The sequence below is a fragment of the Acomys minous genome (assembly GCF_964271855.1).
Source record: "Acomys minous genome assembly, chromosome: 13".
NCBI lineage: Eukaryota > Metazoa > Chordata > Mammalia > Rodentia > Muridae > Acomys > Acomys minous.
Window position 1 is genome coordinate 14930493 of NC_140495.1, and position 24413 is coordinate 14954905.

Genomic DNA, 24413 nt, shown 5'->3' on the forward strand with positions numbered 1-24413 from the left:
AGGGGCGTGTGTGTGTCTGCGCAGGGGCGTGTGTGTGTCTGCGCAGGGGCGTGTGTCTGCGCAGGGGCGTGTGTGTGTCTGCGCAGGGGCGTGTGTCTGCGCAGGGGCGTGTGTGTGTCTGCGCAGGGGCGTGTGTCTGCGCAGGGGCGTGTGTGTGTCTGTGCAGGGGCGTGTGTGTGTCTGCGCAGGGGCGTGTGTGTGTCTGTGCAGGGGCGTGTGTGTGTCTGCGCAGGGGCGTGTGTTTGAAGAATGGCAGAGGGATTGGAGAGGGCGTTTTAGGCTGGAACGTGGTGTTCCGATCTCACTGTACAGGTAAGAGCGGGCAAGTTGGTGGTAGGGCATGTAACCTGCATAGAAGTCTACAAGAATCTGTTTTCTTTCTTTCTTTTTTGTTTTGTTTGTTTGTTTGTTTGTTTTGTCTTTTGAGACAGGGTTTCTCTGTGTAGCCTTGGCTGTCCTGGACTCACTCTGTAGACCAGGCTGGCCTGGAACTCACAGAGATCCTCCTGCCTCTGCCTCCTGAGTGCTGGGATTAAAGGTGTGCGCCATCACCTTCTGGCAGTCTTTGTTTCTTCACTTAGATGTTTTAACTTTTTAAGATTTTTTTTTTAAATTTATGTATCAGTGTGTTTGCATGAGTTCATGTGCACCGCATGTGTGCAGTTGCTAGAGGAGATTAGTATCCCCAGAAGCTACAGTTACAGCCGCTCAGTGTGGGTGCTAGGAACAAGATCCCAGGCCTTTGGAAGAGCAGTCTGCCCTCTTAACTGCTGAGTCACCTCTCTGGCCTTGTTTGTCTTTAGAGGCGGGACCTCAGACTCTACCCCGGACTGGCCTTCAACTCATTCCTCCTTCCTCAGCCTCCTGAGTTCTGGGAGTACAACTATGCACTATGATTCCCAGTCAAAGTCCATTCATCCTATAGGCCCGTGACATCCAAAAGTGTTTGTATGTGTTCATGAGCCTGCCCCAGTGCATAGCCCATCTGGTACCATCTTCCGTGTCATCTGACAGGGCACTGTTGCTCTTCCTGGAGGTGTTGAGTTTGATTTTCCAGCAGGAATTCTAAATTATCCCTTTAGCCTGTCAAGTAACTCAGATGAGCGTACACTGGTTTCTTATGCTGCACGATGATGATACAGCATTTATAACTCACGTTTCTGTTTCTCTTAGGTGTCTGCAGCAGGGAAGGAGGCCTTGCCATCTTGGCTACACTGGGACCCACACAGTCACACTTTAGAAGGCCTCCCTCTTGACACTGATAAAGGTGTACATTACATCTCAGTGAGTGCCGCACGCCTGGGAGCTAACGGGAGCCATGTCCCCCAGACTTCCAGTGTATTCTCCATTGAGGTCTACCCCGAAGACCATAATGAGCCACAGACTGTACGGGCAGCCCCGTCAGACCCTGGAGAGATAGTGTCATCTGCCTGTGCTGCTGATGAACCAGTGACTGTCCTTACAGTGATTCTGGATGCTGACCTCACCAAGATGACCCCAAAGCAAAGGATTGATCTCCTGAACAGAATGCAGAGCTTCTCAGAAGTAGAACTGCACAACATGAAGTTGGTGCCTGTAGTGAATAATAGACTATTTGACATGTCAGCCTTCATGGCTGGCCCGGGAAATGCAAAGAAAGTGGTAGAGAATGGAGCTCTGCTGTCCTGGAAGCTAGGCTGCTCCCTGAACCAGAACAGTGTGCCTGACATTCGTGGTGTGGAAGCCCCCGCTAGGGAGGGTGCTATGTCTGCCCAACTCGGTTATCCCGTGGTGGGTTGGCACATTGCCAATAAGAAGCCCACTCTCCCCAAACGAATCCGGAGGCAGATCCATGCCACACCTACACCTGTTACTGCCATTGGACCCCCAACCACGGCCATCCAGGAGCCACCATCTAGGATAGTGCCTACCCCCACATCTCCAGCCATTGCGCCTCCAACAGAGACCATGGCTCCTCCTGTCAGGGATCCTGTCCCTGGGAAGCCCACAGTCACCATTCGGACTCGAGGTGCCATTATTCAGACTCCAACCCTGGGCCCTATCCAGCCTACTCGGGTGTCAGAAGCTGGCACTACTGTGCCTGGCCAGATTCGCCCAACACTGACCATTCCTGGCTATGTAGAGCCCACAGCAGTTGTTACTCCTCCAACCACCACCAAGAAGCCACGAGTATCCACGCCAAAACCAGCAACGCCTTCAACTGATTCCTCAACAACCACAACTCGAAGGCCAACCAAAAAACCACGAACACCCCGACCAGTGCCCCGAGTCACCACCAAAGCACCCATCACCAGATTGGAGACGGCTTCCCCACCTACTCGCATCCGTACTACCACCAGTGGAGTGCCCCGTGGGGGAGCGCCCAACCAGCGGCCAGAGCTCAAGAACCACATTGACAGGGTAGACGCCTGGGTGGGCACCTACTTTGAGGTAAAGATTCCATCTGACACCTTCTATGACAATGAGGACACCACTACCGACAAGCTCAAGCTCACCCTGAAGCTACGAGAGCAGCAGCTGGTAGGTGAGAAATCTTGGGTTCAGTTTAACAGCAACAGCCAGCTCATGTATGGCCTGCCTGACAGCAGCCATGTAGGAAAACACGAGTACTTCATGCACGCTACAGACAAAGGAGGCCTTTCTGCTGTGGACGCCTTCGAGATCCATGTTCACAAGCGCCCCCAAGGGGACAAGGCTCCTGCACGGTTCAAGGCCAAGTTGGCAGGCGACCCAGCCCCAGTGGTGAATGACATCCACAAGAAGATTACTTTGGTAAAGAAGCTAGCTTTTGCCTTTGGGGATCGAAACTGCAGCACCATCACCCTTCAGAACATCACCCGTGGCTCCATTGTGGTGGAATGGACCAACAACACCCTGCCCCTGGAGCCCTGCCCCAAGGAGCAGATCACAGGGCTGAGCCGAAGAATTGCTGATGAAAATGGGAAGCCTCGGCCCGCCTTCTCCAATGCCCTGGAGCCTGACTTTAAGGCGATGAGTATTGCTGTGACGGGCTCAGGCAGTTGTCGGAACCTCCAGTTTATCCCTGTGGCACCACCCTCTCCTGGAACCTCAGCGGCACCAGCCACAGAGGTTCCAGACAGGGACCCTGAAAAGAGCAGTGAGGATGATGTTTACTTGCACACGGTCATTCCAGCTGTTGTGGTTGCAGCCATCCTGCTCATCGCTGGAATCATTGCTATGATCTGCTATCGCAAGAAGCGGAAGGGCAAGCTGACCCTCGAGGACCAGGCCACCTTCATCAAGAAGGGGGTGCCTATCATCTTTGCGGACGAGCTGGATGACTCCAAGCCCCCGCCCTCTTCTAGCATGCCACTCATCTTGCAGGAAGAGAAGGCGCCCCTCCCACCTCCTGAATACCCCAACCAGAGCGTGCCCGAGACCACTCCTCTGAACCAGGACACTGTGGGAGAGTACACGCCCCTGCGGGATGAGGATCCTAATGCACCTCCCTACCAGCCACCCCCACCCTTCACAGCTCCCATGGAGGGCAAGGGCTCCCGTCCCAAGAACATGACCCCATACCGATCACCCCCTCCGTATGTCCCCCCTTAACCCACAAGCGCCTGGGTGGAGGCAGGGGTAGGGCAGGGGCCTGGAGACAACTTGGTGTTGTCTGTAGAGACCGGTGGCCCACAGACCATTGCCCACCGGTAGCCAACACCTGACTTAGCACACACTGACACACAGGGCCTGGACAAGCCCGCCTCTGGTCCTCCCAAACCCCAAAGCTGCTGGAGAGACTTTGGGGGACTTTTTTATTTTTATTTTTTGCCTAACAGCTTTTTGTTTGTTCATAGAAAAGTCTTCGCTGCGTTTTTGATGGCTGGCTCTGAAAGCACTGTTTGAGTAGAGGTAGCAGGAGGGAGCGAGGAACCGTGAATGAACTCGCAGGCAGCGCTGGGTGGCCCCAGCTCTCTGCATTTTGCCTTTAACACTAACTGTACTGTTTTTTCTATTCACGTGTGTCTAGCTGCAGGATGTAACATGGAAAACAGTAGCTAAAGATTAAATTCAAAGGACTTTCAGAAGTTAAGGTTAAGTTTTTACATTTAATCTGCTGTTTACCTAAACTTGTACGTATAATTTTTGGGTGGGTATGGGGAATTGCTTTGCTAAAAATAAGCTCCCAGGGTGTTTCAAATGTAGAGAAGACCAAGGGACAGTATTTTTTATCAAAGGAATCCTATTTTTTCACACTTTGTCAACTTGGTTGCTCTGATATCCCGGAGCCTGACCGAGGGCCTCCTGGTCCTGGCTCGGGTGCCAGGGCCCTGGTGCTGGGTTTGCTCTCCCTCTGTTGCCCGGGGCTGGAAGCTGGAGGGGCCTCTTGGGCCGTGGACATCCTGACCTCTACCCCATGCACGCTAGTGGCCTACCACCGTGGGGGTCTTCATTTCTGTGGGAAAGGGACTCCAAAAGGCATTGGTGGCTGTGGCCCCCAACCTAGGTGCTCCAAGGTGGGCCAGCTGCTCGTAGGGGCACCTGGGAAGGTCGAGGGACTCGACCACATCAACCTTTCCCCCTTCTCTGTGGGTTTTTGTTTGGTTTTGGTTTTCTTTTTTCTTCCCTCTTAAAAGGATTATCATGGTCTTTGAAACACTCAGTGGGGGACATATTGGTGAAGATGCAATATTTTTAATGTCATGTGATGCTCTTTCCTCACTTGACCTTGGCCACTTTGTCCCAACAGTCCACAGCCCCACCCCATGCACCCCATCCCCTCTTCTCTGGCGCTCCAGTCCTGGGCCTTGGGCCTGAACAACTGGAAAAGGTCTGGTGGCTGGGGAGGAGTGCCAGCAATAGTTCATAGTAAAAATCTGTGGGCTCTCAAAGCTAATTTTTTACTAAAGTTTTTATACAGCCTCAAATTGTTTTATTAAAAAAAAAAGATTTAAAAATGGTGATGCTTAACAGCAGTTTGTACAAGCTCCTAGTGTTGACTCCATGGAACTGATGGCTTTGCTCATTTTGACCCCACCCCCACCCCCTCTTTTCCTAATGGGTTAAATTCTGGATTACATAGAGGCTTCCTTTGCCTTTTTTAGCAGAACATCGTCCATCTGTCTGCATCTCTGTCCCATGACTCAGGGGCACCCACTCCGCTTTGATTCTCCTCCTTAGGAAGAAACCATTTTGAGCATGCCTTTTCTTGATGTCTGAGTTATTCCGGGTACCTTTAGGGAGGAATGCCTTTTGCAATAACGTGTCCCTTCCCTGAGCGAGCGAGGGTGGGTGGGTGGACCCAGGCTCCCTTTGCACACGGAGCAGTACCTTCTAAGCCATATAGACTGTTCAGCAGAGGGTGTGCTGTCTCAGGAAGGGAAAGCCAGTAGGAAGGACGTGCTGTTTCCCAAGGGTGGTTCCTCCTGCGTTCTCCTTCCTGCGTAGCCCCCAGCAGGGTTCTTAACAGTGAGCAGTGCCCCATGGGGGAGTCTGTAGATGAGTGCTTCATGGATGGCTGATGACTGGGCCTTGTGCCTCTAAGCTCTGGTCCAAGCTGGAGTTTCTCTGATGTCCCAGAGTCAGGAGCAGGGATCTGACCTGATGAAATTATTTCTGGTGACCTCATCAAAAATAAATGAGTAAGTAAATCCCAGTATTCCAGGTGAGGGCTTTGGAAAGCCTTCCAGATAACTCTGTTGCTCTTAGCAACCCCACCATTGGGCATTGCCACGTAGAGAGGAGGTTGGCTCAGAGTGGCCTGTTGTCATAGCAACTGGAGGCAATGGGGCAGTGAACAGAATAACAAGAGCAACAATGCCTTTGCAGGCAGCCTCCTCCCTGAGCCCTGAGCTGGCGATGGCCATCGGACTCTGAGACGGAGAGCCAATCTCACATTCAAGTGTTCACCAACCACTGATGTGTTTTTATTTCCTTCTGTATGATTTTAAGATGTGTTTTCTGCATTCTGTATAGAAACATATCAAACTAAATAAAAGCAGTGTCTTTATTACAATGCCATTGCCTCTTACTGTCTTCTCCTGGTCTTTTAAGGTTTCTGGGTATGAATGACGGGAGGGAATCAGTCGAGTGTCAGAGAAGAGCAGCTCCACCAGCCCATAAGCCTTTGCAGAAGGTTTAGCATTTCTGTACCCCTGGGAAGGCCAGGCCTATACTCGAGATAATTTGCCAATAAGTAAGTTTCTTTGAGCCAATTAAGACTAATTCTGATCCTCAGCATGACTGTGGAGTGTAGACGGTGGAGAGGAGGAGCATGGGAAGTGTGCTGTCACAGGCTTCCTGCCTCAGAAGGGGCCCTCTGGCCAGGTGGTCTTCAGCTGAGCCCCTGAAGATTGGGATGGTGGGATGCTGACAGAAGCGCCACTCTAGGGTCTACCCAAAAATATCTGTGGGCTTGGGCGTGGCTGGTAACTTTAAAGAACAGTTTCTAGCCAGGGTGTTCTGTCCCTGAGCTAGATTGGGTTCCCAGCCCTAAGTGTCCAGATGTAGACAGGCTGTCTGGGTAGAGCGAGCATTCTCAAGACCTAGGAAAGGCCCGGCGGTGTTCTCCCGGAATGATGCTTACACATGGGAAGTGGTTGTTGCCAGAGGGCCGTTGGTCACAGAAAAGCTGGCACCTCTTCTGGCTTATCTGTGTCCCTGCCGGTTCACCATTAGACTTTGTACCCCACTTTCCTGATAGTCTACAATGCTTGGGCTTAGGCTGTAGATATGTAGTACCTTCAAAATGCCAAGACAAAGCCAGCCTAGGCACAAAGGCCTCGTCTTAAAATAATAAGCCAGGCATGGTGGTGGTGCATACCTTTAACCTCAGTACTTGGGAGGTAGAGCTAAGAGGTTCAGGAGTTCAAGGACAGAGTCAGCTACTTAGTGAATTTGATGCCAGCCTGGGATTCACAAGACCTTGTCCAAAGACACTATCAGTCAAGAATGTCCTGACGTGTTTTTAGGGACATGTGCCTCACTCAACCTTCTAGGCCTTAGAACAGGACCCTGCCATTGCTCTCAGTTCAGCCAGCTAAGCTCTGCTGAATAGCTAGCTCAGGATGACCAGCAGAACAGGAAGAAGAGAACCTGCAGACTGCAGATCGCTGCTCCTGTGAATCTGCTGTTGAGCCTGGTAGATGTCTGCTCCCCAGCGCTCCAGCTAAGTTCCTGGGGTCCTGATGGAGGTGAGTGTGCCTGCATCACCTGAGCTGAACAGAAGGCGGTAGAAGGAGCGGGGCAGGTAGAGGGATACTTAGAGAAACCTGCTGTCCTACTTGAAGCAGCTCAGGGCCACTGCTCGGGATCCCTCCAGCATGGCTTGCCAGGCTGTGGTTGAGGTTAGGACAGTGCTGTCGCCAGGGAGCTCTGGGGTGCCCAGTGCCCCCGGAATGGAGTTGAGATAACAGATCATAGTCACTGAGTCGCCCTGCAAAAGAGGTAGAGATGAGGGCAGGGGATCTCTGACCGGTCTTACGTAGATCCCTCCTTTAGAGCTGAGACCTCTGGGCCAGTTAGGAGACACGAGCTGTTGGCCTTGTGTGCTTAGAAACTGCCTAGCCTGGCCAGTTTCTAGAGGTTCTAGACTGCTTGCCAAGCTGTAGCTTCTAGTTTGTTTCTATATGTTCCAACCAAATGAGCACCTAGAAGAAGCACTACCCTGTTCTTTTAAAACACAGAGGCAGGGCTGGAGAGATGGCTCAGCCGGCTGTTCTTCCAGAGGATCGGGGTTCAATTCCCAGCACCCACATGGCAGCTCAGAACTGTAACTCCAGTTCCAGGGGATCCAACACCATCACACAGACATACACAGACAAAACACATGCTCATAAATTCTTTCGTTTTGATTTTCACTTTTTTTTGGGGGGGGGGTGCTTTTGAGACAGGGTTTCTCTGTGTAGCCTTGGCTGTCCTGAACTTGCTTTGTAGACCAGGCTGGCCCCGAACTCACAGCGATCTACCTGCCCTTGCCTCCCGAATGCTGGGATTAAAGTCATGTACCACCACACCCAGCTTGTTTTGATTTTCAAGATAGCGTTTCTCTGTGTAGCCTTGGCTGTTCTGGACTCACTTTGTAGACCAGGCTGGCTTTGAACTCACAGAGATCTGCCTGCCTCTGCCTCCTGAGTGCTGGGATTACAGGTGTGCGCCACTACCGCCTAGCTTTAAAAAAAAATCTTAAAAATAAATAACACATAAGGCCCATCTCAAGTACCAGTCTTTCAAGGCCAAGTTTCACTCTCAGTATTGCTGTCTTAAAAATCCAGCTCAGCCCAGCACAGAGGTATATGCCTGTAATTAGACATTTGGGAAGTGGAGGCAGGAATTAGGAGCAGAAGTTCAAGGACAGAACTCAAATAACAAATTTGAGTTCAGTCTGCGTTACATGAGACTTTGTCTTAAAACAAAAGGCCTGAGGTGGTGGCATGTGGATCTCTTGAGTTTGAGGCCAGCTTGGTCTACATAAGCTAGTTCCAGTCCAGCCATTACTCCATGGCATGATCTGGTCTCAAGATAGGGGTGAGGCGGGGAGCAGGAGAGGTGGATGGCTTAGCAGTTCTTCCTGACACCCACACCTGGCAGCTCAGCGTCTCCTGCATGCCCTCTTCTGGTCTTTGTGTGCACACACACCTACCAGACATACATACACACAAGTAAAAACATCTTTAAAAAACTAATGAGAAAAGATGCCAGGTGGTGGCACATGGCATTAACCCCAGCACTTTGGGAGGCAGAGGCAGGTGCAGCTCTTTGAGTTCCAGGACAACCAGGATTACACAGTTAGATCCTATCTTGAAAACAAGGGAAAAAAAAAAAAAAAGAAAGAAAGAAAAAAAGAAAGAAAGAAAAGTGGCTCATTTTACTTATTTTCTTTGATACACTGTGACTGAGGCCCAGAGAAGGCAAGAAGCTGGCCAAACTTTTCGTAAGGCAGGTTCCATTACTAGGTGTGACCCAAACTATTATTTTTGTATTGTAGAAGAGAAGGGATTTAAATAAATGCCCTAGTGAGGGAGGGTCTTACCACTTCTGCACGAGGATTCTAGAAGACGCAGAGGAGACTGGTTTATTAATGGAGGGGTGCCCATCTGGGGTAGGAGCAACAGTTGACACCAAAGCATGGAGACTTGCTCCAGTAGCCTCCACTGCCTTCTAATTCTTGAAGGTGGCTCAAATCTCAGCTGAGACCACGTCTCTTTGAAGGTTCTGTGAAGCCCTCGCTTCCTGGCAAGTTCAGGGTTAAGGTAAGAATTAGATCTCAACCTGGTAGTGATTCCAGGTAGTGATGCCCTCCAAGGTAGTCCTGTAGGGAGAGAGCGGGTCAGCCCCTGCTAGAGCCCCCAAACAGGAACAATGTCTGCCCACTTCCAGGAGGTGGCGCTACAGGACAAAGAGGCCAGCAGTGGGCGGGGCTGAAGAGGAGGGCTGTGGGTGGGGTTACGAATGCCGCAGGAGTAGGGGTGTCGGGCTGTGGGCTGAGCTGCGCCCGCATAGCTGGGAGGGGAGGGGCCACCCCGGGTGTAGGCAGAACTGAAGCAGAGGAGCTGGCGGAGCCGTTGGCGCACTCCACTACCTTGAGGGATTCTGGCAAGTGTGTCTGGCGTTCTGAGCCTGTCATTCACGTGGGCCATCCTCTCTCCTAACCGGAAGCCTTCAGGGGAATGGGCGAAGTTTAGGGCCTGGCTTTACGCTGGCTTCTGCCCTGGGGTTTGCATTCTGCCTGCAAAGTTTGGATTCTGGTGTATTATAGACTTGGGAATCTACCTGTTGTAACAAGATGGCTTAGTGGGTAAAGGTTCTTGCCGGAATTTGATCCCGTGATCCGTATTTAGGGAAAGAACTGACTCGTGCAATGTTCTCTGATTCAAACTAACAAATAAATAAATGGGGGTAGGGAGACCCCTCCATCCTTTGCCAGCCTTCACTCACTCTCTCTCTCTCTCTCTCTCTCTCTCTCTCTCTGTCTCTCTGTCTCTGTCTCTGTCTGTCTCTGTGTGTGTGTCTCTGTCTGTCTGTCTGTCTGTCTGTCTGTCTCTCTCTCTCTCTCTCTCTCTCACACACACACACACACACACACACACACACACACACACACACACACTCCCCTTCCTCCACCCTGAGAGCATCTGAGGCAGAGGATAGCCTGATAGGGTACTGTGGGATCTGGGAGAATATTGGCTAGAGGCTATGCTGTTGGGGCCCTCTTAGACTATACTTTTGGACAAAGGACGTGACACGAATAGCAAATGGGGATGGGCACCTGGTGACTCATTCTCTGAGTGTACCCTGGAGGCCAGGTGCCCTGAAACACCAGAGAATGCCTTTCCTCAAATTGTACCACTCCAAGCACACACTCCAAGCAGGGCATCTCTAGCTGGCCAGCACGGTAGCTCAGTCTCCGGATATAGAGACCGAGAAGCTTGGAGGCTGCCAAAATGGAGACAAGGCAGACCAGGGCAGCCTTCCTATGGTGACTTGAACCTAATGCTCCTGGGTTTGACTGTAAGGGATTGAGAGCCCACAGCGTTCTCAGCCTGTGGGTGGTAGCCAGGTCAAAAGATCTTTTCACAGAGGTCACCTAAGACCATCACAAAACAGATTCACGTTGCAATTCACAACAGTAGCGGAATCAGAGATATGAAGTAGCAGTGAAAATAACTTTATGGTTGGGCATCACCACAACACGAGGGACTATATTAAAGGGTCACACAGCATCTGGGAAGTTGAGAACTCTGCAAGCCTGAGAACCTGTCTTGTAAAAGGTCTTGGGAGAGACAGGCGGAGCAAGGAGCTGGTCCAATCAGCGACAGCAGGAGGTGAGTGGACCTCTGAGGGATGAAAAAATGACTTTAGGCTCATCTCTGGGAGGAAATTAGCTTTGTTTTGGAGGAACGCATCTTCAGGGAGCCCAGGTTGAAATGGCCCGGGAATTAATCATAGGGGATTCTGAAGTGTATATAGTCTTCTGCTGGATAGAGGAGTGCAAGGTGTGTGTGTGTGTGTGTGTGTGTGTGTGTGTGTGTGTGTGTGTGTGAACACCTTGTGCTGGTGAACACCCGTAATCCCAGCACTAGAGAGGTGGATACAGGAAAAGTTCAAGGTTATCCAGCTGCATAATGGTGCATAACTTTAATCCCAGAATTCAGGAGGCAGAGACAGGTGGAGTTTTGTGACTTTGAGGCCAGCCAGGGCTGCATACTGAGATTCTGTCTCAAAAACAAACAAGCTATTACAATGAGAAGAAATGTAGTACACTGAAAGTTTGAGAACACTGACTGTGGCTCCCCGGGACGGACTCTAACCATTGTTCCCCCAACCCTGCAGTAGGCCCTGAGGCAGCACACCCCTGGCAGGCTCAGGGAGGGTGAGAGTTGGGAATGGGGGAGAAGGTGATCCTGTGTGGAATTAGCATTAATAAAGGTGGGAATGGCTTTTCTGCTTATAGCAGTTGGAGTCTGTCCTTGCCTGTAGTTACTTGGAATTCTCAGTCTGCAGGGTTAGCTCTTTGTCAGAGAGACTGCCTTCCCAGAAAGCTGATGCCCACACTAGGCCTCCCAGCTGGAGGGGTTAGCAATACAGAAATAGCAGTGGTAAACCCAGATGTTGCTGCCCAATTGGTACCTGCTCCTACCCAGCCCAGTTTCTGGGGGCACCCAGAGAAGCATCTCCTCAGACAACCCCGACATCTGAGTGTGGTGTCAGCCCTCACTGTCTAGGGTGGTGATGGCTGCAGTTATACTCGCTGCTGCAGGTCAGGACAGTGGGCCAGCTGTGGGGACTGGGAATCAAGTGCTTTGGGTTCAGGGCCTGGTGTGAGCAGCAGACCAAAAAGGCCAGACTTGGGGGTCACACGCTCAAGTGAAGACAGTGGGTCCAACAGTTTTGATTCTCTGTTGTTGCTCTAGAGCCTAGCTCAAAAGTTATCAGTTAAATTTAACTTACCAAAACCAATCCATCCTAGCAGAGACTAGGGCGCCTGTGCCGTGAAGGTCTTATAATCTTTCTAGCTTTGCTCTCGGTGACTTTAATTCTGTCCTTCCGTCCTAGAAGGCAGAAGGTCTTCTCGCAGTTTCTGGGAGCTTCCTAAGCACTCAGTAAAGATGACAGGGCGATCTAACCACCCTGACTAGGACACAGATGGAAACGCAGTGCAGAGATTGGCTTTAGCCTACAGCCCAAGGTCCCACACGGTAATGTCCGTGGAATGTGTTAGGAAAGTGCAGGGGAAGGGAGGGGGCGGAGGTCCTCTTGAAAGGCTTCCCTGAAGACACACAGGACAGTGATAGAGAGACCTCCAAGTAAGCTGTCTCTTCCCCTAAAATGAGCCGTGTCTGAGCCTCTGTCGTCTTATAGACACATACACAGGTACTCAGGAGACGGCACAAGGATGTGACTCTTCCCTGGAGCCTGCTCTCCCCATCCACGGTGAAGGAGGAGGGCACTATGTGGAGATCCTGGGGAGAAACCTCAAAATAGAGACTCAGGCTGGGCGTTCTCTGTAGTTTATTAGTAACAATGTGTATGTCTGTCCTTCTACAAACCCAGCTCCTCAAGGACCGGTCCCGTGGGCCTGTCTGGCCTGGCACCGAGGAGTGGAGAGGCCGCCGGGGGAGGATGAATGTGGTGCACATTCGTGAGCTGGGCGGAGCCATCCCAGAGGCCCTTCTGGGGGAGGGCGGAGGGGCAAGGAGAGCTGCGTGTTTTGACTTGGATGCTTACAACTTGTAGGAACCACAGCTTCATTATTTTTTTCTTGTCATAACAAGCCTTGGAACGTGTGTAAATCTAATAGCAATGGAGCTTAATTAGCCTTCTTCTTGGGAGCAGTATGCAGGGGTGGTGGGGTTATGCCAGTGGCAAACAATTCTGATGATTTTTTTTTTTAAACTGCCTCTTTATAATGCAAGTAAAGATTTGCACACTGCAGCGGGAAAGGCTGTACATGGGCAAACCAGCAGGTGAATTCTATACTTTGTAGCTTTATTCTTTTTCCTGTTCTTCCAGGAACGGAGGCCAGCTGAAGACTGTACTATGCAAATGAGTTTGTTTAGGCAGGGTGGGGTGGGGTGTGGGGAGGGGGTGGGATGGGGGGGTTGGTGGGGGGGGAGGTGTGTACCTAGGTAGGACAGGATACAGTCTCTTGGTAGCCTCCTTGGGAGGCTGCTGATTCCCTTTGTCTGTGGGTGGTGCCAATGAACTTCAACGAGGAAGGCAATCTTCTCCTCTAGAATTCTCTCTCTTTTCTCTTTCAGTTCTGTTTCTGTTTCTCTCACCCAGTGGAGGAGTCTGGGCATTTCATTGAGAGGTAAGACAAGTGGCAGGATGGGGGCAGAAAAGGAGTGAGAGAGTGTGTAGCTAAGTGTAAACTCTCCTAGTCTCTCTGAAACCATCCCGTGTCTGTGGCATCCCAACATCCCAGATTGGCTTCAGCTGTTGAGAACAAGCAAAAGAAACGTATTCTAAGTTCCACCATTTCATTTTCAGACTCCATTTAACCATAGGGAGAAACTAAGTTCAAGGTCCCAGGCCGTAGGGGAGCTGAGGACCTCCCAACAGCTGAACCCCTACTGTTGTAAGGAAACAGTTGTCCGAGTCCAGCCATCTTAAGGGCAACTTCTCCATCCCTCTCCATCCCCCTGGGAACAAACAAGTTCATGTTCCCAGGCTCAGGAACCTACTCCTGATTGGTGGAGACTCCCTTGCTCAACCCCTTATGTCAAAATATGATTGGACAGGCTGGAGAGATGACTCCTCTACCATTGGTCATGAGTTCAATTCCCAGCAACCACATGGTGGTTCACTACCATCTGTAATGTGATATATAATTCCCGGTTTTGTCATACACTGTCAGAGCACTGAATACATAATAAATAAATATTAAAAACTATGACTGGACTGTGCTAAAGCCCTCCTGCTCCCCATCACTTTATGGTTGCATCCTTTAAATATGCTGTATAACGTCCCTTCAGGGTCGCAGGTCAGCTCCCGAGTCTGTTCTGCAGTCCTGACTGATCAGTAGTGGTTTGATTACAATAAAATTTTTGGCCGGGCGTGGTGGCGCACGCCTTTAATCCCAGCACTCGGGAGGCAGAGGTAGGCGGATCACTGTGTGTTCGAGGCCAGCCTGGTCTACAAAGTGAGTCCAGGATGGCCAAGGCTACACAGAGAGACCCTGTCTCGAAAAACCAAAAAAAAAAAAAAAATTTTTGTCACCTGTATGTTGACCTTATGTTTGAGTTATGTTGGATTTAAGTGGACCTCACAACACGGCCATTCTTTCTTTTTGTGTGCATATGTTTTTCCCATTTTAAAATTGTTTTAAATTTATTATTATTATTTTGTTTTGGTTTGGTTTTTTGGATTTTTCGAGGCAAGGTTTCTCTGTGTAACGGCTCTGGCTGTCCTGAAACTGGTATGACTGTTTCAATGTATGTCTAGCCATCACATTCATGCAGTGACTGAGGAGGCCAGAAGAGGGCGTCAGAGCTCCTAGGTCTGGAGTTACAACCTTTTCCTATTTATTTCTTATTTTCTTTTCTCTTCTTCTTTTTCTTCCTCCTCCTCCTCCTCCTCCTCCTCCTCCTCCTCCTCCTCCTTCTTCTCTCTCTCTCTCTCTCTCTCTCTCTCTCTCTCTCTCTCTCTCTCTTGGCACAGGGTCTCTGTAGGTAGTCCTGGTGGTCCTGAAATGCAAAGAGATCCTCCTGACTTTGCTTCCTGAGTGCTGAGTTTAAAGGCTCGCTATTTTAGTTTGTTTGCTTGTTTGTTTTGTTTTGGCTTTGGAGCAAGGTTTCTCACAGGGTTTCTCTGTGTAGCCCTAGCCCTGGCTGTCCTGGAACTCCATGTGGACAACATACATAGAGAGCATCTGCCTCCCAAGTGCTGGGATTAAAGGCATATGGCACCACCACCCAGCAAAAGGCTTATTTTGAATAATTTCTCAATTAAAATTTTATTTTATTTATTTATTTTGGTTTTTCGAGACAGGGTCTCTCTGTGTAGCCTTGGCTGTCCTAGACTCGCTTTTGTAGTCCAGGCTGGCCTCGAACTTACAGCGACCTGCCTGTCTCTGCCTCCTGAGTGCTGGGATTAAAGGCGTGCACCACCATGCCCAGCTCTAAAATTTTATTTTTTATAACTATTCATTATCTGTATGGGTATGCTTTGTGTTGGGAAATGTGTGCATGAGTACAGGTATCTGAAGAGGCCAGAGGCATTGCATCCTCTGAACATGGAGTAACAGGTGGTTTTGAGCCAGCTGATAAGGGTGAGGGGACCAAACCTGGCTTCTCTGGGAGAGCAGTATGTGCTTTTAACTGCTGAGCCATCTCTCCGGGCCCTCTTTTTCCAGTGGGTGTTATGCATATATGTGGGTGTGCATACATGTTACATGTGTTGCTCATGTGGAGGCCTGAGGATGATGTTAAGAATTATCTTCCAGCTGGGTGGTGGTGGCGCACACCTTTCATCCCAGTACTTGGGAGGCAGAGGCAGGTGGATCTCCGAGAGTTCGAGGCCAGCCTGGTCTACAGAGGGAGGTCCAGGACAGGCAGGGCTGTTACACAGAGAAACCCTGTCTTGAAAAACAAAGCAAAACAAACAAACAAACAAACGAAAAAGAATCATCTTCCATCAATCTTCCATCCCATTTACAGAGGCAGGGTCTGTCAGTGTAACCCAGAGCGAGACAGTGTGGTTGAGATCCCCTGCCTCCAGCTTCCGAGGCTGTGGTTCCAGGCAGGCTGCCACTCCCACCTGGCTTTTTGTGGGCTGGTATGCGTCTGAGCTGAGGTCCTTATGCTTCTGTAGGGAGCATTTCAGCCACTGAGCCATCTCCCCTTATCCCTGCCCACCCATTATCTATTGCCTACTCTTTTCACCGCTTTCTTGGGTGCGGTGGGTGCAGGGATGCACATGTACTTGTTCGCGTGTGCACATAGAAGGGGGTGGGGGTGGGAGAACTGCACTCTGATTCCTGTGTGCGTGTGGAAGCCGGAAGTTGACATCAGCTGTCTTTCTCATTTGTTCTCTACCTTAGTTTTTTTTTGGAGACAGGATCTCTCAATGCTGTACCTGGAATAGCTTGGTTGGTTGGCCATAGAATCCCATGGATTTTTATTTATGGGGCCACAAATACACCCCATGGCCAGGTTTTCACATGCTGGGCATCCAAGCTCATGGCACCTCTGCAGCCCTGTGAAGTTTCTTCTTTACTCCCCATTGACTTTTTTTTTTTTAATGTGTCTGGGTGTTTTGCCCAGTGCACCTCACATCTGTGCACCTGATCATGTGCGCCTGATGCCTGCCAAGGCCGGAAGAGGGTGTCAGATTCCCTGGAAATGAAATTACAGGTAATTTAGAACTATCCCATGGGTGCTGGAAATCAAAGTTGCGCCACTCTGGAGCAACAATTCGCAACCTTTCGTAATGCTGAAACCCTTTACAGTTGGACCCCCAACAACCATTAAACTTATTTTGTTTGCTACTTCATAACTATAATTTTGCTACTGTCATGAGTCATGTGAATATTTTTGGAGATAAAGCTTTGCCGAAGAGGTCAAGACCCCCTAGTTGAGAATCACTGCTCTGGAAGACCAGCCGGTGCTCTCGACTGCTGAACCATTGCTTCAGCTAAGTTGGTACATAGCTCAGGTGGGCTTTTAGTCTCCCTCACTCCCTGCAAGATGCAGGGCTACAGGCATGGTCCGCCACTCCTGCACATCTTTTGCAAGTGTTTTAGCGCACAGGCTGAAGAAGCAATCACGTGCGCATCCACCCATCCATCCCCTTTTGGTGTGTGAATAGATTCTTCTCCCATCTGGATTTGCTCAAAAAACCGTCTGCCATGTGTTTCTTGCATGCCGGACTGGGAAGAAGATACATTCAGCGAGGGAGGCTTAGGGGCCTAGAAAACTCCTGTGTCGTCTTTGAGTCCATGCTGTCCCTGGAGAGACGGCAGTTGGACCTACAAGGAAATGTTACCAGATACAACACACACTTGATTTACAGTCAAGCTTAGTGAATTCTCCTGAGGGAAGACAGCTTGCCAACAGCCACTCCATGAGGAGACACTGAATGCAGCCTGTTTCTTTCCCCTGGCTCTTACCAGGTCAGCAGCCTAAATATGGTGATTTGGGAGTGAAGGCCAAAGGTCTTCCTGAGGGGTTTGTTTTTATTTGTTATGTTTTGGTTTTTTAAAAATAGTTTTATTTAGTTTTAATTTATGTGCATTGCTGTGAGGGTGTGTCAGATCTTGGAGTTACAGACAGTCAACAGCTGCCATGTGGGTTCTGGGAATTGAACTCGGGTCCTTTGAAAGAGCAGACAGTGCTCTTAACCACTGAGCCATCTCTCCAGCCCTATGTTTTGGTTTTTTGAGACTGGGTTTCTCTGTGATATCCTGACTGTCCTGGACTCACTTTGTAGACCAGGCTGGCCTCAAACTCAGATATTCCCCTGCCTCTGCCTCCCAAGTGCTGGGATTAAAGGCATGCACCACTACCGCCCAGCTTCCTTGGGGGGTTTTTGAGCCCAGTTGGTGGTAGAACTTCTGGAAAGTGAAAGTGAGAAGATGCTCAGAGCAGCTTGGGAGAAGCAAGTGGGGTGGTCAGTCCCTAACGACCTGCTCACGTTTGGCCAGACAAACAAGTCAGGTAAGATCTTCCTATAGAGAAATCCAGTGTAGACAAAGAAGACAGAGGTGACTTGTGTGGCAGGACAGAAAAACGGAAGGCTGAGTCAAGAGTTCTAGACCAGCAGGGCCTAGTGCCATCCAAGGTCAGGAGGTATCTTTGGGATGAATGCTGGGGGCAGAAGTGGACTGGAAAGGTGTGTCCAGAGTGTGCTCCTCAGAGGGAATGCAGTTGTTTGACTTTGAGATGAGAAGGGCGTCCCTAGCCTTCACTTCCAGCTCCTCCTGGGTCCTCTGTGCATGCCCGTTGTCACCACGGTAGCAAAGACCCTGGAGGTCTACTTACAGCCAGGAATCCACCTGAGGAGAACATCTCCCCAGACCTGCTGGCTGGGTAGGGCTAATTACTCCCACAGGAACTAGGGACGTGTTGACTCGAATCTGTGGAAAGCCACCACTTCTATGATTTCTACAGAAACAAGAAAACAAACATGCCTTTCCCCTTCCACCTGGCCCAGCCCACGTGCTGTAGAACACCAGCCCTTGAACGCCACCAGCCTTTACTGTCTTCATCGAAAACAGGTGTGACTGTCGGCCAGCGCTCCCCAAGATCGCACCTCGGGACAGTCCTTCCTAGTAGGGTCGAGGCCCTTACCTAAGATCCCAGCTGGTCCCTTTTGTACCTCCTTGGCCTCCATAGGCAATTCTGCTCTAATTGCATGTGGCTTGTGGTCTTGGGAAGTGTTGGAATGCATAAAGGATGGAAGGTTATCTGAAGGTGAGGGCAAGGAGACTCCATCTGTGCCTCTGTGCGGGGAGTTGTCATTTATGTTGGCTGTGAGATTTTTTTTTTCTTTTTCCATGATATGGCTGCTTTGGGGTCATTCGTGCTTCCTAGGTGAGTCCAATAAACTCGTTGGTTTGCCAAATTGGATCTTGGTGGAATTTATTCCTTTTGTCTGTTTTTGGTGCTCTGGGCTGAGTAGACATTTTGTCTCCCCAGCTCGTTTTTTTTTTTTTTTTCAGCTGATGTTTGTGAAGCTGAAATAGTCTAGCAGAGGACAACGTCAGGCCCCTGGCCTACCCATAGTGCTTGTATGTCACCGATCCCCCAAATCCAAGACACCACAGGAGAGGTGGGGAATGGCAGCGTTATCTTTATGTGCTGGACTCTCAGGCTTGTGTACTGTGTCCCACAGTGACTCCGCTCTCACGACCTTCTTTAGATGGCCCGCTAATGCTCTAACTTTGTACACTAGGAAACAGGGGCTTGGTGAGGCCAAGGTCATATCTAGGAGTAGTCGGTCTGAGGTGTTGACTTGTTCACAGGTAGTCACCAGACACGAAACAGAGACAGATGCTCTTCAGCACAAGAGGAAACACAGCAAGGACATCACAGGGCAGGCTCTCCTCCCTCAGTTCCAGACAGGCTATGGAATTCAGCCAGAAGGACAGCAGACAGGTCAGAAAACCCCAGGACGTTGGGGGAGGGGAAGCAGGGGGAGGAGGGCTCTGAATTCCTTCTCTGTCTTACCTGCTCCATCACAGAGGTTGGGGGGAAAAGGCGCTTCGGCTTTGGGTGCTTAGAGGAAGGGCCGGGCTCTGTTCCTGAACACACAACATGGCTCTGTCCTTTGCTGTTCACCTGGATTATTCCAGGCCAGGTTAGAGCTTTTTGGTTTGGTTTGGGTTTTGAGACAGGGTTTCTCTGTGTAGCTCTGGCTGTCCTGGACTCGCTTTGTAGACCCGGCTGGCCTTGAACTCATAGTGATCCCCCTGCCTCTGCTCTCGAGTCTGGGATTAAAGTCTTAAGTCGCGTGCCACCACGCCCGGCTCCTTCCTACCTTTCTTTTCCCCCCTTCCCGTCACATGAGGAAGAGGAAAGTCAGCAAACTCCCAGGTTGATGAGGGGGAACCTCTCAACCCTCCTCCTGGACAGTCCCTGAGGGCCACAGCTCAAGGCCACTACTAAACATGAACGTCTCTTCTCTGTCCCCAGTGTTCTGCAGCGTCCAGAGCTGCACACCCTCTCTCCCTGGGCTGCTTCCTGAGACCCTGGGTTCATGGGACGAGGCCGAAGTACGAATCCCACTGCAATCTGGATGGTTTTTCTTAGAGACAGCATCCAACCCCTGATGGTCTAGCCCAACATCTTTTCTCTTCTTCTATGGCTTCTCTGAGCAGGCTCCTGTTCTATGGCTTCTCTGAGCAGGCTCCTGTCCATGAGCCTTTCGAACTCCGGTGTGTCCTATGAACCCCACTCTGGTGGCCTCTCACTGAAGACCTGTTCTTACTACGCTTCAGCCACCATCTCAGTCTCCTGCTACATTCACGTTACTCCAAGGAAGTAACCTGAATACTACAATAGCGCGTTCTGGAACTTTCTACATAAACAAGGTTGATGTCTCACAGAATCCTCCTGCCTCTGCTCCCAAGCACTGGAAATAAAAGCATGCACCACAATGACTGTTTTTTTTTTTTTTAATGACTGGTTCTTTTATGTTTTGTTTTGTTTTTGCTTTTTGAGACAGGGTCTCTCTGTGTAGCCTTGGCTGTCCTGGATTCACTTTGTAGACCAGGCTGGCCTCGAACTCACAGAGATCCACCTGCCTCATATTTATTATTTTTGAAACAGGATCTCTCTATGTAACCTTGGGTGTCCTGTAACTCATTCTGTAGATCAGGATGGCATTGAGCGCACAGAGATCTACATACTTCTGCCTCCCAAGTACTGATTAAAGGTGTGTGCATTATGCAGGGATACTATTATTAAGTATGCATGTGTGTGTGTGGGTCTGTGCATTTTAAGTGCTGAAGTTTTTTTTGAGGCTAGAGTCATAGGATCCTTCTGGAACTAAAATTACAGTTGAGTCCACTGACATGGGTGCTGGGAACCCTTCTCAGGTCCTCTGGAAGAGCAGTATACATTCGTAACTGCTAAGTCATCGCTCTAGACACGCTTTTAAAAGAAGACATTTTTATTTGTATATGTGTATGGCTGGCTGGTGGTACGGGAGGTGTGGAGATCAGAGGACAGAGTGTGGAAGTTGTTCTTCTCCTTTCACCATATGGGTCCCTAAACGCACAGCATCAAACTCGGCAGCAAGCACCTTTACCTAGTGAGCCCTCTTACTGGCCTTCTTTTTCTTTTAAAATGGTTTGGTGTAGGCTGGCCTCGAACTCCCTATGTATCTGAGGATGACCTTGATTTTCCTGCCTCAACCTCCCAAAGATTGGCATTACATGCGTAGGCCACCACTCTTGGCTCTTAGGTCGCTTCTAAGGTGCAGTGAACCTCCACAGGGGTCCGGCGGAACGCAACCGCCCGTCGCTGCAGAGTTTCATTCAGCACTTGTGGGCCGCGTTAGCCGTGGAGGGCGCATGCGCGGGCTCCGGGGCCCTTTTCCCGGCGACCCTGAGGCTGGTGCGTGGACACGAGTCTTCAGGGGCTGGCGTGAACGCGCGCGCGGGGAGGGGGGGGGGCGTGTGCAGGGGCCCGCGCGACGCGCATGCGCAGCGGCAGGCGGCGGTGCGAGCCGAGCTGGGAGATGGCGGCAGCAGCGGTAGAGCGGAGAGTGTGAGCGCCGCCCGGGAGCCGCCTGCCCGGGCGCAGTGCGACCCCGACCCCGCCCGCCCGCCCGCCTGCCCACCATGGGCAACGAGGCCAGCCTGGAGGGCGGCGGGGCCGAAGGGCCGCTGCCGCCCGGAGGCTCTGGTCTGGGTCCGGGCCCCGGAGCAGGGAAGCCGCCTTCAGCACTAGCTGGCGGCGGACAGCTCCCCGCGGCTGGCGCTGCGCGAGCGCCTGGACCCCCGGCCCCTGGTCTCGGTCAGGTCCCTGGCCCTGGCCCCGGCCCCGGCCCCGGCCCCGGCCCCGGCCCGGGCAGGTAAGAGTGCGCGTCTGGGCGCCTGGGGGGCAGGGAGCTACGATCCGAGTCTGGGGCCAGGGCCTGGAATCCCACGATCTAGTGGATAGCCAGGTTCGGATCCTGCCAGATTGGCATGAGCTGGGTGGTCGAGGCGGGGCAACCCTAGGTGTCTAGCTGCCCCGCCTTGACAGGACAGGATGGTGAGTACAGGGTTAGTCAGGGCCTGCAGACCGTGACTTCGTCACAGTCCCCCAATTCTCTTCCCCATAGCGCAGGGGCCCAACAGCTCAGGAGGGGCTTATGTAACCTTAGCCTGGTCCCTCTGCACAGGGGAGCAATGGGATGGAAGACATCCTCCCGGCTGCCAGTGTCTGCATATGTCCATTGTGTTGGGTCGAGGCAGAGCACAATGGGAGTGGCTGTCAGGGAAGATAAGTGTCACTGCTAGGAATAGGCAGAGACGGGTATAGTTGAACCGTGAACTTGGTCTTTTGCTTTCCTTAAGCATTTTGTGGCTGTCACTGTCTTTGAGGAAAGGGAAATTGCCCACTGGATACTATCAGGCCCGATAATACTCACAGTCATGTGCTTTGATCGAGGGTTAGTGAACACTTTCAGGTGAAGCAAAAATGCTATTGAATTACCTCCCACCAGATATGAACTCACGGGCTTAATGATTTAGATCAACACCTGCAGCCGGCGGGGAAGCTGAAACCTACAGAAAACGGTTTTAAACAGAATAGATCTGGGCACTATCTTGAGCCCAGCTTCTTTTAGGTGGTTGCCAACCCAAATTCTGCAAAACCAAGTTGTACTGAATGCAGAGGATGCAGATGCTAATCTGTGTCAGCCGACCGAAGACTACCGAGAGATGACAGGGGAAAACGGAAGACGTTATTTTTACACCAGCTGGGCCTGGGGAGTAGTGTATACCCCTCGGGGGAGGTGCTTGCATCTCCATTTGAAGCTGCAGATATACGTTGCTTTGCCTTTTCCGCCCAACTATGCCTCTCCCTTGTTTATTTCCTCAGAAGTCATTTCTTAGACACCGACACACGGTGATGAGACGGTAGTGGCCTGAAACCTGTCTCAGACAAGCCAGCCTGTGAACACGCCTTTTAGAAGTGGGGTTCGCCCATTTTACATTTGCTGTTACAGTAATGCAGCTAAGCAGCACACAGCTCTTAGCCCCGCGAACACTGTCCATCCTGCTGTGCGTTGAGTTGCTGTTTGGGTTTTAGCTTGAGAACGAGGCTTACCAGGTTCCAATCCTCTCTCTCCAAGGAAGAGCTGCAGCAGACCGGAAAAACATCCTGTTGTTGAGCCCCATATGGGGTATTTACCATTTCCCTCCCGGTTAAACAACCCAGCGACTCTACTAGCAGTTTATCAGATGTTGCAGAGACAAGCATATGGAATTTGGGAAAGGCCTGGCAGTTCAGGGGGACAGGAAGGAGGCTGCTGCATACTGCCCACACTCCTCACTGTTCCATTTCTGTTCTGCCTATCAATCCTGCTACAGGGCAGACCCAAGCATTGCCCTGTGTGAAGAAAATGTGGGCTCTCGCTGGACAGAGCAGGTCACAGCATATCTTGCCAGCTGTGGGCAGGGCTCACACCTGGGCCTGTGTTCCCAGTGTTTGTCAGCAGCACTCAAGACATGAGGACCTTAGGGGGCACGAGTCACTCTCCTAGCTGCTGGTCAGTTTATCACGGCATCTCAGCTAACCAGACAGCTGCTTCTGTCTGTCTGTCTCTCCTTCAGGGTTGGAGTGGCTTCTGCTTCCTCTCACCAGTGCGTCTCAGGTACCTGATACCAAATTTAGCATGTTCTGTTCTGAGATGCCGATGAACAGATTGGCCCACTGATGGAGAAAACGGCCCCTGTGGCATGTGCCTCTAGGCGTTCAGCAAAGAGCATTGCACAGAGATATGTTTGTTTCCTATAAGATCTTGAATTTTGTAGCAGTCAGAAACCTCATAGTATTGGGGGGGGGAAGAAGGGGGTCAAAAGAAGGCGTGATTAATGTTTTTAACCCCACAGAAGAACAGCAGTGAGGTTCCTAGGGAGCTGAATCCTGGGAACTTTCCTATTGCCATGTCACCTCCCGTCACCTCAGGCTGAATTGGTTCCTTCATCCTCATGCTGTGCAGCTGACTTGGGCTCCGTGAGGGGGTGGCTTCAGCGTTAGAGGCTGAAAAGCCTGACTTGAATTCAGTGAGCATCGGTGCTGCCACACCCATAGCAGTGGCGTCTCTTTTTTTTTTTTTTTTTTTTTTTTGGTTTTTCGAGACAGGGTTTCTCTGTGTAGCCTTGACTGTCCTGGACTCACTTTGTAGACCAGGCTGGCCTCGAACTCACAGCGATCCGCCTGCCTCTGCCTCCCGAGTACTGGGATTAAAGGCGTGCGCCACCACGGCAGTGGCGTCTCTTAGCCTATGGGGATGGTGGTGGAGCGTTGGGCACTGTAGAGTGCTACAAGGAAGGCTTTTCTGTTTCTGGTCTCGGGTTCACCTCATAGAATTTTATCAGCTCTGCTTTTCCCAAGCAGCCACAGATTGGAAGAAATCTGGTCTCAGTGTCAGACTCTACTTTTCTAAGCTAAGCGGCCTGGTAGGGGCCACATCCTGTTAGAAGAAGGGGCATCACTCACTCACTCACTCCCTTATTTACAGAGATGTATCAATGTACAGCAAGGGCACAAGATGATGGAATTTTGCCTGCACATGTATCCATAACAGACTACCAGATTAAAACCAGTCCTTGTAAGTACCTGAGAAAATGCTTTTGAAAAAAATTGCTGAGAGCTAGGCGTGGTGGCGCACGCCTTTAATCTCAGCACTCAGGAGGCAGAGGCAGGCGGATCACTGTGAGTTCAAGACCACCCTGGTTTACAAAGTGAGTCCAGGACAGCCAAGGCTACACAGAGAAAACGCTGTCTCGAAAAACC

General features: G+C 50.8%; 2 protein-coding genes and 1 long non-coding RNA gene across 5 annotated transcripts in view; all 3 read left to right on the forward strand.

Moving 5' to 3' along the window:
- DAG1 (dystroglycan 1) overlaps positions 1 to 5977 on the forward strand; it is a 63158-nt gene extending 57181 nt beyond the window's left edge. For all 3 annotated transcript variants that reach the window (XM_084752620.1, XM_084752621.1, XM_084752622.1), the window contains one exon: positions 1174 to 5977. In XM_084752620.1, coding sequence (XP_084608746.1) covers positions 1174 to 3573 — 2400 coding nt within the window. In that variant the 3' untranslated portion in view covers positions 3574 to 5977. The remainder of the gene's footprint in view (positions 1 to 1173) is intronic.
- A 7242-nt stretch (positions 5978 to 13219) lies between these two features.
- Positions 13220 to 20043, forward strand: LOC311580636. Its single transcript, XR_014773533.1, has 3 exons — positions 13220 to 13273; positions 18926 to 19058; positions 19781 to 20043. It is a non-coding gene; the product is annotated as an uncharacterized lncRNA (long non-coding RNA).
- Positions 20044 to 21232: 1189 nt separating this feature from the next.
- The window catches only part of BSN (bassoon presynaptic cytomatrix protein), a 97239-nt gene continuing 94058 nt past the window's right edge, over positions 21233 to 24413 (forward strand). The window contains exon 1 of the mRNA XM_084752786.1: positions 21233 to 21480. Coding sequence (XP_084608912.1) covers positions 21248 to 21480 — 233 coding nt within the window. The 5' untranslated portion in view covers positions 21233 to 21247. The remainder of the gene's footprint in view (positions 21481 to 24413) is intronic.